The 13,200-nt window shown below is 32.3% G+C and overlaps 1 protein-coding gene across 1 annotated transcript in view; it reads right to left on the bottom strand.

Moving 5' to 3' along the window:
- LOC131846224 (uncharacterized) overlaps window positions 1–13,200 on the bottom strand; it is a 658,396-nt gene that overhangs the window by 437,134 nt on the left and 208,062 nt on the right. Inside the window, exon 2 of the mRNA XM_059195475.1 lies at window positions 2,248–2,532. Coding sequence (XP_059051458.1) covers window positions 2,248–2,470 — 223 coding nt within the window. The 5' untranslated portion in view covers window positions 2,471–2,532. The remainder of the gene's footprint in view (window positions 1–2,247; window positions 2,533–13,200) is intronic.

Here is a 13,200-nt window from a genome sequence, read left to right as displayed (position 1 = left end):
AAAACCTTGGAAGCATCAATTGTCCTATTATCTATTCACATTATAAAAGTAGCACACTTTAGTAAATGGTTGGAGACAAGAACGAGAAAAACTCAGCTGACTAATTTCAACAATCCATCTTAGTCCGCTAGGAAGGTTTTTCAGGCGACCTCTACAAGTCCATTTAAGATACCAAAGCCATTTTCTCTAGAAAATATAATGACAAATGTTCCCATTTTGGATATAATTACAGTTCACTATTGATCTTGAGCAATAGCAATACATTTATCCTTCTCATTCTTCAATCATTAGGTATAATAATTTTTCTATTCTTTTTTCTAAAAACAACCCCTGACACATAATCAAAAAGAATTTGTATTGAAGTTTTATAAAGGGAACATTTACTACCGAATGAAAAATTTGACAGATTCTTAAAATAATTTAGATATCTACATTACTATAAGTTTTCGGGATAGTACAATAAGTACTTTCATTACACTTGGAAGTTTTTAAAAATATCATATTAGCAAATAAAATTAATCGGTATACACTGACTACTAACATGGAGTCCAAAAGTTGCAATTCCGTTGACAACTTTCTTAAAAAGAAAAGTTACCACTAAGAAATAATTTTTAAAAGCATTTACGAACGTGAACGGAAATCAACATGCCTATAGACACCTTGAAGTGATCTTCAAAAGTGCATCGAAGTTTTCCTTTTAAAAGGCAAGCGTAAGCCGTCACAAATCCACCTGAGGCAGTAATTGCACGAATTCCTTAATTAATAAGGACCTTCCAAGTTCACAAGTTGTGCGGAGATTCGAGAGGATTCATTGAGTTTGGAAGAACTTTCTAACGGGTGTCTCTAACTCCTTTGTAATGACACAAATCAAAATTACTAAGTAAGTATGTCTAAGTAGTAATTAAACGGGTTCCCGAGTTCCAGGTTCCTTCCTCGCTGTCAAACTTTGCTGTCGATTTTAAGTTTTGAAATAATGCTTTTATTGTATGTTTAATTGCTATAAATTTACTTATTTTCGAAGAATAACTAGCTAGTAGTGTTTGTTAAAAACTGAGACAAAATCTAAATATATATAACTCAAAGGTGACTGACATAGTGATCTATCAACGCACAGCCCAAACCACTGGACGGATCGGGCTGAAATTTGGCATGTAGGTAGATGTTATGACGTAGGCATCCGCTAAGAAAGGACTTTGATTAATTCTACCCCCAAAGGGATAAAATAGGGGATGAAAGTTTGTATGAAACTTTGTCAATTTTAAATAGATCGGGCTGAGACTTTGCATGCATAAAGCTACTATGACGTAGGTATCTCATAAGAAAGGAATTTGATAAATTGCACCCCTAAGTGGATAACTTAACGCAAGCCAAGCCGCGGGCAAAAGCTAGTAATGACATATAACCCTTTTAGTCATTTACTTTATAGTTTCCAAATAAAGAATTATGTAGAATTATATTCTTGAACGATCGGTTTTTGTTTCTCTGTACTTTATTTTACAGCATAATTGTATTCGACTTAGTATTAAATATATAAATAAAATTGGAGTGTCTGTTTGTAATATTGAAATAACAGTTTTTTATTGCATGCATAAGAATATAACTACGACACATATACCAAAATATTTTTTTTACAGTTTTTGTCAGTCTGTCTGTTTGTTCCGGCTAATTTCTGAAATGGCTAGACCGAATTTGACGGGACTTTTATTGGCAAGTAGCTGATGTAATAAGGAGTAACTTAGGGTACTTTTAATTTAGAGAAATAAAGTTAAATTCCACGCGGACGTAGTCGCGGGTACAGCTAGTATGAAATATAATTACAAACTTGCTGTTTTAATGATATCAAAACCATGGACATCGTTGAGATCAGTTTCACAGCAGTTACTAGATTTAATACATTAATAAGATGTTCCATATTGCTCAATATTGATGTTGAAATATATCTAGTAATATTGATCTATTGGCATTGCCATAAATTGGCTGATTTTCTCCTAACAATATAATTAACTAAATCTTGCCTATATAAACGTTCATTATTTAGCGGTAATTTTTATACTATCACTAGAACTATAAAATGTCTTTGTTCCTTGAGTGATTTTCCCCACTGACCTATGAGTCATTTTGTATTACTCTGACATACATATGCAAGTTCCCTATATTATATATATATTTTTTTAATTTTGTTCAAATAAGCCTATATATATGTACTAAGGTATAAATAAAAATTCTTATCTGTTTAAAAATACATACCTCCATCTTCCGGTATATTCAGCAACTTCTTCGCTCCAGGACTCGGACCTCGAACAGCAGACAACGCCCGCTGCAGCGTCTCACTCATCTGCTTAACACCAGCACATTGGCCAAACACTATCACAAACACCAAACACCACACTACACTTGGCGCATTGATCCTCACTCTCTTCCAGCTGGAATCCTGTTTCCCCATCGCCACACTACACCAAATGTTTGCCATGTCGCACTATCGTTTGCAGCTCGATAAAGCCTCAGCTACATTTTAATGAGGTGCGGTGACATCTGAAAAAAAAAAGACATTGGAAGTTAATTTTTTTTTACGGTGCAATAAAATGGCGGAAGCTTCATTATCGTTGTATTTTACTACGTCGTTACATTTTTCTTAACAATGAATAGATTGTTCTATGTAGTTAGAGCAGGATTCATTATATTTATATTACATTCATAAGTTCCATACATTCACGTACAATACATTACTCTATAATACTATATCATGTATTCACTCTTGTCTGTAATGCAGAAACAATTACTAAATATTCTATGACATCGGTGGTCTAACATAAGGTCTGCTTGGCTTGGGATTAAACGGTGTTGTGTGAATTATCCTGGGTTACTATTATTTCTAATTCCAACATTAATAGGATTTTTATGTTTCTGGTAGTTAAGGCGCGTTAATAAAAGCGCTATACAATGATTTGTTATAGTTTAAATGTCTGTGGTGTTGATCATATAAAAATGACAATACTTCAATATAAAATGACATCTTCCCTTTCAACCCCTTACAACCCTTTTTGCAATGCCTATGTCCTTTTTCAGGGTCTAGACTATCTGGATACCAAATTTCATTTATATGAGTTCAGTAGTTTTGGCGTGAAAGCGAGACAAACAGACACAGTTACTTTTGCATTTATAATATTAGTAAGTATAGTAATATACACAAAAAAACATAAAAGTTGCTTTAAATTGAAACTAAAATCGTTCTACATTGTGAACACATTATTCGATCACGATTATACAAATTGTGAACTTTCTACAATGGATAGTTTAATTACTTGTAAAGTTGGAAATATTGTGTTGTAAGAAAGTCTTTAGAGAGATGCGAAAAGATAAAAACGTAAAGCCAAGGCGTGAAACCGAGTTCCGAAGTCTTTCCGGCTAAAGTCGAGATTCCGAGCGTATAAAAGTTTGTTGTAAATTTTTAATCTGTTGAAATGTGGGTTTCTCATGTTACATACAAGTTGATTTAAGTTGCCAAGTCTAATGGCTTTGCTAAATTATTCTAAATATTTGCAAAACATAACAAATTGTTTCAGCCATTCGCGTATCTCGAGTTGAGATATATAAAAGTTTATATGCTACGCTGACTTTGATTAAAAAATGTTGAATTTATAATTAAAATTATGGATTTTCTTTTCATTAATTACACAGACCCATGAAGAGTAGATTAAGCTGAAAGCTAGGTGAATACTCCTAATACCACCTACTACACCACTAGGTGGTGTAGTAGGTGGTATTACTACACCTAATACACCACTTCAATTAAAGATTAAAGTTGAAACCAGAACCTTATTTCTAAGTTCATTTGGTTCAGTAATGGCTGAATAAATTTTCATACTTAATCGATCACCTGATTCAAGTTCGTATAAAGGTTTCAAAATTATTGTTTATTTCTTTGGAAATTTTATTTATTTCTTTGTTTTTTTTATTTGAAAAATTATTCAGTTACATATTACTACTTGCTTTTAGCATACCGTACATAATGAGCATTAATTTTTAGAAATTATTGCACCTACTAAGTGTAGAGTATATATTTTAATATATGATAATGTAATGGTGCACCCGCCTGCGCTAACGGCTTACGCTGGCAAGGCACCAGTAGAGGATGATGAGATAAGAAGTCGGAACAGTTATCGGATAGAATCTTGTTTATTATTACTATTACTGGTGTAATTTATCACAATGGTTGCCAGTCAACCTGAGATGATAAAGGTGGAATTAGAATATGTATACAATTTCTAGTTCTACAGCTGATTCTTTTACTAGAATAGTCTTTAGTTGTAGTTAGTAATTATTCACGTACTTCATAGGTAAGTGCTCTTACCATAGGATAATATTATCTTTGATACCTGAGGCCATATGTATTGTGTTTCGCATGCCTATTGGTGACGGTACATAATTCAGGATCAACTGACGTGAGATTAAATTACAAGTGTCTACAATTTGTTTAAAAAATATGTGTCATCTGTGTGACTCAAAAACATTCAATCTACGCCGTGTAGATTGATTTTTTTTGCCATAACTCCTTACTAAAATATCGGTAAGTATGCATTTTCAAAGACATCGATGTCAAAATCGAAAAGAACAAATCTACATTAAGATAAAATCCGTCACACTTTCTATATATTTAAAATTCGCTTCCGCAAAGCTAAGCCGACATTGATTATGAGGAAAATACGTAATCTGGTTCAGGAGACAATCGAATCCAGATAAAAATCGTCAAAAAGGAACATTTTAATATTCATTAGGTAGATTAGATTGGTAGAGAAACGAAATGTATTAGGGTTGTGCATTGCAGAATTTTACTTGAAAATCACATATTATATATTCTAGTTATTTTAGACTGTTACCTTCACGAATGCTTTCCTAAATAGGCTTGTCAGAGGCATTGTCAACTGTCGACGTTATGGTTAACGCGTTATCTGCGTAAATTCGTATTTGCTTAACCGAGTAAAATACGACGTTTGTTACCTAATATTTTTAATATTATATTATCGATTTATTATTTGTCAGTACACACAGTTCGGTGTCGCCGAGTACATCATATATATCTATAATTCCGAGTATTTTTCTATTTATATTATCATTACTAAAAAAATTATTGTACTGTATTCTTGTGATATATAATAATTATATTTCAATAGTAATAAAATTTTGATACAGTAACATTACTGTAATCAAAATCCGTTCAGTAATTTTTGCGTGAAAGAGGAAACAACATACTCACAAACTTTCGCGTTTATAATATCAATAAGATTTAATTAATTATAATATATAAAACAACTTCTATATTTGACGTTTTATTAAAGAACATGACAACCCTATCTATGGACGTGCCACAGAGTATAATAATTATGGTAACTACCTATTAGCTGAATTTACTACTCATATTAATTATGCATTGTTTTCTGGACTGTGTTATCTTGAGTATTAATTGGAAATTGTCATTTGATGTCCCAAGCAGTCGTTAATTCTCGAGCGGACGCAATACAGATTATAAATGACAGATTAATAATAACGGCTTTTTTATTGAAATCTTGTGTAGTGATAAATGGCACTGCTCTTATGAGCATCAAAACTAAATTTAATCAAAATAATATCATTACATACAATTCAAACAGCGCCATCTAGACACAATTTAAGCTAACTAAAGCTTGTGTTATGGATAACTGATACAAATAAATAGATTTTTTTTTTCGTATATACCTACGTATTGTACAGAGAAGATAACCAGACCGATACTAACAATCATACTCATGAATACAAATGTCTGTGTAATGCGAGGAATCGAACCCGCGACTATCGAAAGTAAGGCGGTGTGCTAAACAGCTAGACCACCGAAGCCGTTAATCTATGCAAAGTATTCTGTTATTTTCGGTTACCCCTTCCATTATAGCCTCTATTTTCCTATCCAGTTCACTCTCTTGTCTTCTCCTGTTCCTTCTCTTTAACCTTGCCTTTCCCTATTTACTTCTCACTATTCTACAATAAAATCTACTGTAGTTGGCAGTGTTACTTATGAAAATTGTTATTACCTACTTTTTAAGCCAAAACCTTAAAAAATAATCTATACAACTGTGCTTAATACAATGCGTAAATGTAGTCTCATATTGAATTATATTCAGTTTAGTGCATTGTGTGCAAACATTTATAGGGTATAAAAGCTAGACAATTAGATTTTTTTTACATAAACTCAAGTACACAATACTAAATCAAGCAGCTATTCTTATATTGTAATTATAGAATATCTGACCCTGTTGTTATAACAACTTTTTTAAAACATAACCTCAAAACGTACCTCAGTAAACATCACAACAATCCCATATAACGTGATCCAAACACTGGCCACTATTCACCTTGAATACACAAATAACACTAATTAAAAATCAAACTTTTAAAAATGGAACAATATATTGAAATCTCTATTTAATTTACTAATTCTAAACGGGAATCCGACTGTAACATCGGTCGCGCCGCGAAAACAAAAGTAAACTAACCTAAAAGATTCACTGGATCGCGTTCCGTCATTCGATCATAAAAATTTGACCGCTTACAAACCATTTCAAAGGGACTCTCAGTCTTTACGAGTGATTTGAGCATACACAACTCTACACATTTAATTATCGACTTTATTTACCTGACGGGAAGAACTAAAATGCTACAACTTCATTACAAAAGAGTGTGTGTATTAAAACTCACGAAGAAACGGAACGCACTAATCTTTTGTATTCAGTTCTCTACCTGCGTCTCAGTTCTTTTTTTCATTTTGGAAGCTGTGATAATGTTTTGAAAAGATTTAATCGTACCTTATGTTCTTAACTATAAGATTGTAAATTGAATGGAAGTTATATTTTTGTTAGATATTGCAAACGCCTACGGTTGCTTTTTCTATTATGCAGCTGTAAGGGCCCAATCAGCCATGCGGTTAAGCGAAATTCCTATAATAGTTCTGAGAACGCTCCCATATTAAACGAAAGGCTATCTAAATAAATCTAGTTCCATAAAGGTTTTAATAGGGTGGCATTTTACTTAAGTCGTAAGATCGACAGTTAGCGCTTTCTTGAATTTCATAGTTAGCCAAATAGTAAAACGATTGGTTTAGTCAGATGGCGCTATATTTGGACAGTAAAGAAAATTATTGAATCTCATCATGCCATAAAGTCGATTGTGACCGACATAGCTTACATGTTTTAACCAACTTTGCAAACAAACAAGTACTTAATTAGTATGTATTTTACGCCGAATCATTTCCTTAACTGTAGACAAACTTTCATACAACTTAAAAATAAGTTTAATTAAATACCATTGGAAGAATCAAAGAATTGTTTTTTACTTTTATTAACTATTTGTCGCATAACGTGAAAGTGTATAAGAGTGTGGTTTTAATGATAATTTGGTTTTCTGTTGTTGCAATATTCTGTAGTTGCCATGTTATCATCCATATATTCCACAATTATATCCGTTACCCTCAGATTGTCATAAAACGTATGTTTTTAGTATTATGGCCGCCTTATTGCATTTATACAGATATATTTATTTAACATATGAAAGTACTTATTTCTTTTACTGTACAATGCAAATAAAAGTGCATGTCTAGTTTTTTAAGAAAGAATTAGCTGGAAAGACAATATAAGAAATGAAGAAGTACTTTGACGGGAAAGAAAAAAAAACCAGATTAAATATTATTGAGAACAGGCTGGAAAAATGTTGGAGCATTTGATACGACACGACGAACTTATTAATAATATTATCGAATGAAAAATAAATGGAAAGAGAGGAGGTGGAAGACCAAGACACAGCTACATCAAGCAGGTTAAGGAAAAAGTTGGAGTCGTGTCATATCAACAACTAAAAAGATTGAGAAGAAGATCGTGAAAGCTGGCGAGAGCGCCACCGACAAGAGTTCAGCTCTTAAATTACGAATTAATGTCTATTTTTTAAATAGTTTATGATCGAGAATTATACTGCAACAGTAAATCCCAACAAAGTTGTGAGTACACGTACAAAATAGCAATACCACGGTACGCTTGTTCGCTTCACTTAGATTAGTTTTAGTCCATTAAAGTTGTCCGTGTGACCTGTGCTTTAGGCAATAACGGTACATTGTTCCATTATTAAGCGATAGTACCTGGGTGAGTGAGCTTCGTGAAATAGTATTTTTTTGCTTGTTTTTCTCGCATATCATTTTAAACTAATATTAAAATGCAAAGGTGTGTCTGCCGGTCTGTTTGTTAACGTTTTATGACTAAACAGTAACAATCTTACTAACATTTTAGTCCTAATAATATTATAACCGCTGATGTATGGGATTATGGATGGCTGTTTGTCACTTTTTCACACAAAAACTACGGTATGGATTTTAATGAAATTTTACAATAATATAGCTTACAGATCAGAATAACACATAGGTTATAATTTTCAAGCTGGTAAAACCGGACACAGCTATTATATTCATATATTTTTATTTATTCTTGTAGTTTTAACTTATTATTATACTAGTCACTCGCCCCGGCTTCGCGCGGGTGTACATGTATTTTATATATAAACCTTCCTCTTGAATCACTCTATTTATTAAAAAACTACCGCTTCAAAATCCGTTGCGTAGTTTTAAAGATTTAAGGATACATAGAGACGGACAGACAGCGACAGCGACTTTATTTTATACAATGTAATGATATACGACAATATCTTAATGCCTACTTTTCTTTCCTATACATATGTATGGCTGATCTAGTGGACACATTATCCTATAATATTTTCTAGGATTGCTAGAAGAAATATCTTCTTAAAGATAAGTTTGTTACATTTATCATATTACTGCTTTATTTTCCTATGTGTGTGTACAATAAAGAATAAACGGCTCAACGATTCCTAATTAAGTTTGATCAACAGATAGCTTCTATCACGAGGGTATATTTTATCTCAAAAATAATAATGGTAGTCCCGGATAACTGTTAGTTTTACAAATGTGACATTTGGTCTGTCTATTCGCTACCTTTTCATGCCTTAATGGCAAAAGAAATAAATAGAATAAAATAAAAAAATCTTTATTCAAATAAATTTTAATATAAGTATTTTTGAATCGTAAAATCTTTATTAAATTTAAAACAAAGATAGATACAATTTTGTAAGGCCGGAATTCTGATAATGGATCCGTTTTATTAAATTACAAATAAACAACTACATAGTATAACATTTTTAATTAAAACATTAATTACTTTCTGCAGTTACCACAACCTCCGTACGTTGTCTGTATACCACAGTTATTGTGCTGTGGTCAAAGTTTATATTTCCACGAGCATCTTTCAGAAAGCCGTATAAACAATCCGCCATTTTGTTCTGCGTGGCCGCCGAGTGAGTTTTAACAGGAGAATATAGAAATTGCAAATAATTTTAAACCAAGTTCACAATAAATTTACAACACTATTATGACTTGAGAATTATTTCAATTTGAAATTTGAAATTTGAAAATACGCCATGTTATCCACAACTATGTTCGCTTAAAAAAATCATTTCGACCAGTGGTTCCTAAATACTTTTTGCTACATTCCACTTCAAAAAAGACCTCAAACCTTGCCTACCCCTTATTGTAGCAATCACACTAATATTATAAATGTGAAAGTTTGTGAGTGTGTGTGTATGTTTGTTTTAGGGATAGCCGCACGCATCCGTTGATGCAACTTCACGTACCCCTGGGGATACGCGTACCACTAATTGGGAAACACCGATTTAAACCAAGTTAAACTTTGTAAAAAGTCATCTGTGTAGATATATAGACCTTAGTCACACCTACTTCAGCCACCAATCAATTGGCATTATTAATTTTATAGTTTAGGGTACAAACGAGCATGCGGCTCACCTGACGGTAAATGACTACCGCCGCCCATGAGAACGCGCAACACCAGGGGAATTGCAAGTGCGTTACCGGCCTTTTAAGAAGGAATATAATAAGCACTTTTCTTAAAGGTTTCATTATTATATCGGTTCGTACATACAATTATTGGAAGGTTATGTATTTGTCATTTCAATTACATTAAAAACAAAAAGCTTGTGTGGACTTCGTCCAGTTAATTTTTTTTGAATAAGTGAGCCTATATCCGTACCCGTGATGCAACCTATCTTTAAAATAGTTGAGAGTTAATAAAATTGTGATTCAAATTCAATCATATTGTGATCCTTATAGGCCTTCAAATTAGAGCTTACTTTCCTATAATACATATCATCTTTCACACAATCCATCATTCATACACGAAGGGAATAGTATTACTATATATAATATACAATATTACTTATGACCTTTAACTCATCATTATCATCATCATTGCCTTGCCTTTATCCTATTACTTGGCGCAGAATGTCATCATCTTCCACTCCTTCTTTTCGTTTCCTATCAACCGTCATATCTGAGCTTACTCTCCTTTTATACATATCTTTCACACAATCCATCATCCATTATTCCATTCATCCATTCACGAAGGGAACAGGTAATATACTTTGGCCATTTAATTAAGGAAAAAAAATTCTTGGCAGTTAATTAGACATCGAAGTCAAGAATCCCTCTATATAAACATTTGTATGTAATAGAATTGCAAATTCGTGAACTGACTAAATACATACCGAGTGGGAGCCCTTCACAAATCCCGTACCTACTAATCAACTGCTTATCATAAACAAATACACTACATTTCCATTAGATCAACTTGGTATTCCACAATTTGACTATTAAATTTGGGAGGGACGGAGGCTTCTCACTAACCACTGAGATGAAAATAAAGAACTATTATATAAATATTTTTATTAATTCACTTTTATGATATGTCATACCTACCATCAGTTCAGAGTGCTTTCGATCTGAGAAGAAAAGAAATTTAGTAAAATGTGGTTATATCAAGTGTTACGTTTACCACCACTTTAATATTTTATATATACTTTAATAATATTTTACAATATGTATCTCTGACCTTTCCATAAAAGTCTGCTATAAATGTTACACTATAAAAGTCCTAAAAATATAATATGATGGCCCTCGACCAATCTACACAGCGCCATCTAGTCTCAAACTAAGCAGAGCCTTATGAGGACTGGACAACTTATATGAAGATTTTTTTGCAAATATTAATACATATATAACATCCAGATAGATATAAACAATCATACACATAAAACAAATTATTATTATAATAATACTAGCTAATTGCCCCGGCTTTGCACTGGTGTACATGTATTATACATATAAACCTTCCTCTTGAATCACTCTATTTAAAAAAAACCGTTTCAATATCAATTGCGTAGCTTTAAAGATAAGCATACATAGCAACGGACAGACAGCGACAGCGACTTTGTTTTATAATATGTAATGATGATTCAATAAATCAAATTATAGGCAACAGCAGTCCCGCGTAGGATGATCGTGATGGACTTATCGAACAAAAAATACATATAAATATAGAGATAAACATAATTTAAGCACTATTGAATAATCATTATCGGATTCTACTGCTACATTTTGATCAAAAAATATTATTTATATTGTGACGATTAATATAAAAACAGTTTATTTAACTTTTTTATTAGTTAGCTCAACCAGACCATCCGCATAACAATTTAAAATATACAATGTAACAAATATCCTTATCTGTGGTGGAATCTTGATAAAAAAATTAACTACTACTTTTAAATATTTAATATTTTTAATACTTTTACTTAATTAATCACGTGACCGAATTAGTACGAATAACGTTATTAAGTATTTTTTTGATTTACCGATTTTTTTTCATGAGTGGTTTTTTTTATACTACTTTGGTGGCAAACAAACATACGGCCTATCTGATGGTAAACGGTTACCGTAGCCTATAAACGGAATACACTATAAAATAGCCTGAAACACCAGGGGTGCCACGTGCGCGTTGCCGACCTTTAAGAAACCTTAATATACCCTTCTTGAAAAACCCCATGCCGTAGTCTCGTGAGAAAACCTCGGCAAGAAGTTCATTCCACAATCTAAGTGTACGCGTTTCATTTCATGAGTTAAGTACCTATGAGTTTTATCTGGCTTTTTGTTTATTATACCTTTTACCACCTTTTAACCATGCATAAGTCCACTCTATTTCTCGGTGTATGTGGCTGGAGGATTTGCATTCGTGTTTACGTTTGCTACTGTTTGCAAGCTACTCGAAAAAGCAACTTCTTAATCCGTGCTACGCTCTCGCGCCGTAAATTGAGAGTGCGTTACACCCAACGTAAACGTGCGTTAAGCCAACTATTATATATATATATATATATATATATATATATATATATATATATATATATATATATATATATATATATATATATATTTACTAGCTGACGCCGCAAACATTGTTTTGCCATATAAATTAATATCGCTATTAAAAATTGGGGTTGGTGGTAGAAGGGTGAAAATTTAGGATTGTATGTATTTTTTAATGTCACATTATAAATAAATAAAAAAAAAAATAGTACAAAAAATTAAAGAAATGTTACAGGTTGGCCATCCCTTATCACTTAGAAGTATGAAAAATAGATAGTAACCGATTCTCAGACCTACTGAATATGCATATAAAATTTCATCGGTCAAGCTGTTTCGGAGGAGTATGGTAACTGACACGAGAATTTTATATACAAGACTGGCTATGCCCACGGTTTCACCCACGTTAATTTTTAATATAAAATATAGCGTATGTGTTATTCAGAGCTATATCTCTGTAAAGTATCAACAAAATCAGACCAGTAGTTTCACAATCTTATGCATTTATAATATTAATAAGACATAATAACATATATCCTTTTAGGATGGAAAGAATTAGCTGGAAAGATAAAGTAAGAAATGAAGAAATAATACAAAGATAAACAGGCAGATATTGAATACTATAGAAAATATACGAGGAAAAACGTTAGACCACTTGATATGACACGCTGAATTTATGAAAATTATTATTGAGGGAAAAATAGAGGAAAAGAAGAAGAGGGAAAGACCAGGGCAACAGCTACATCATATTAAGGACGTAATCGTAGATTTCGTATCAACATTTAAAGAACATGATGTAAGATCTTGTAAAGTGGCAGCAGCTCCACCGAAAAGAAGAACTCTTAAATTATGAATGACTGAATAATTTATAAAAAATAAATAATAATAGTGTATAAAAGACTATA

Source organism: Achroia grisella, unplaced genomic scaffold, assembly GCF_030625045.1.
Source record: "Achroia grisella isolate CSIRO2021 unplaced genomic scaffold, CSIRO_AGI_Agris_v1 utg507, whole genome shotgun sequence".
NCBI lineage: Eukaryota > Metazoa > Arthropoda > Insecta > Lepidoptera > Pyralidae > Achroia > Achroia grisella.
This window is presented reverse-complemented; position numbering and strand designations above follow the sequence as displayed.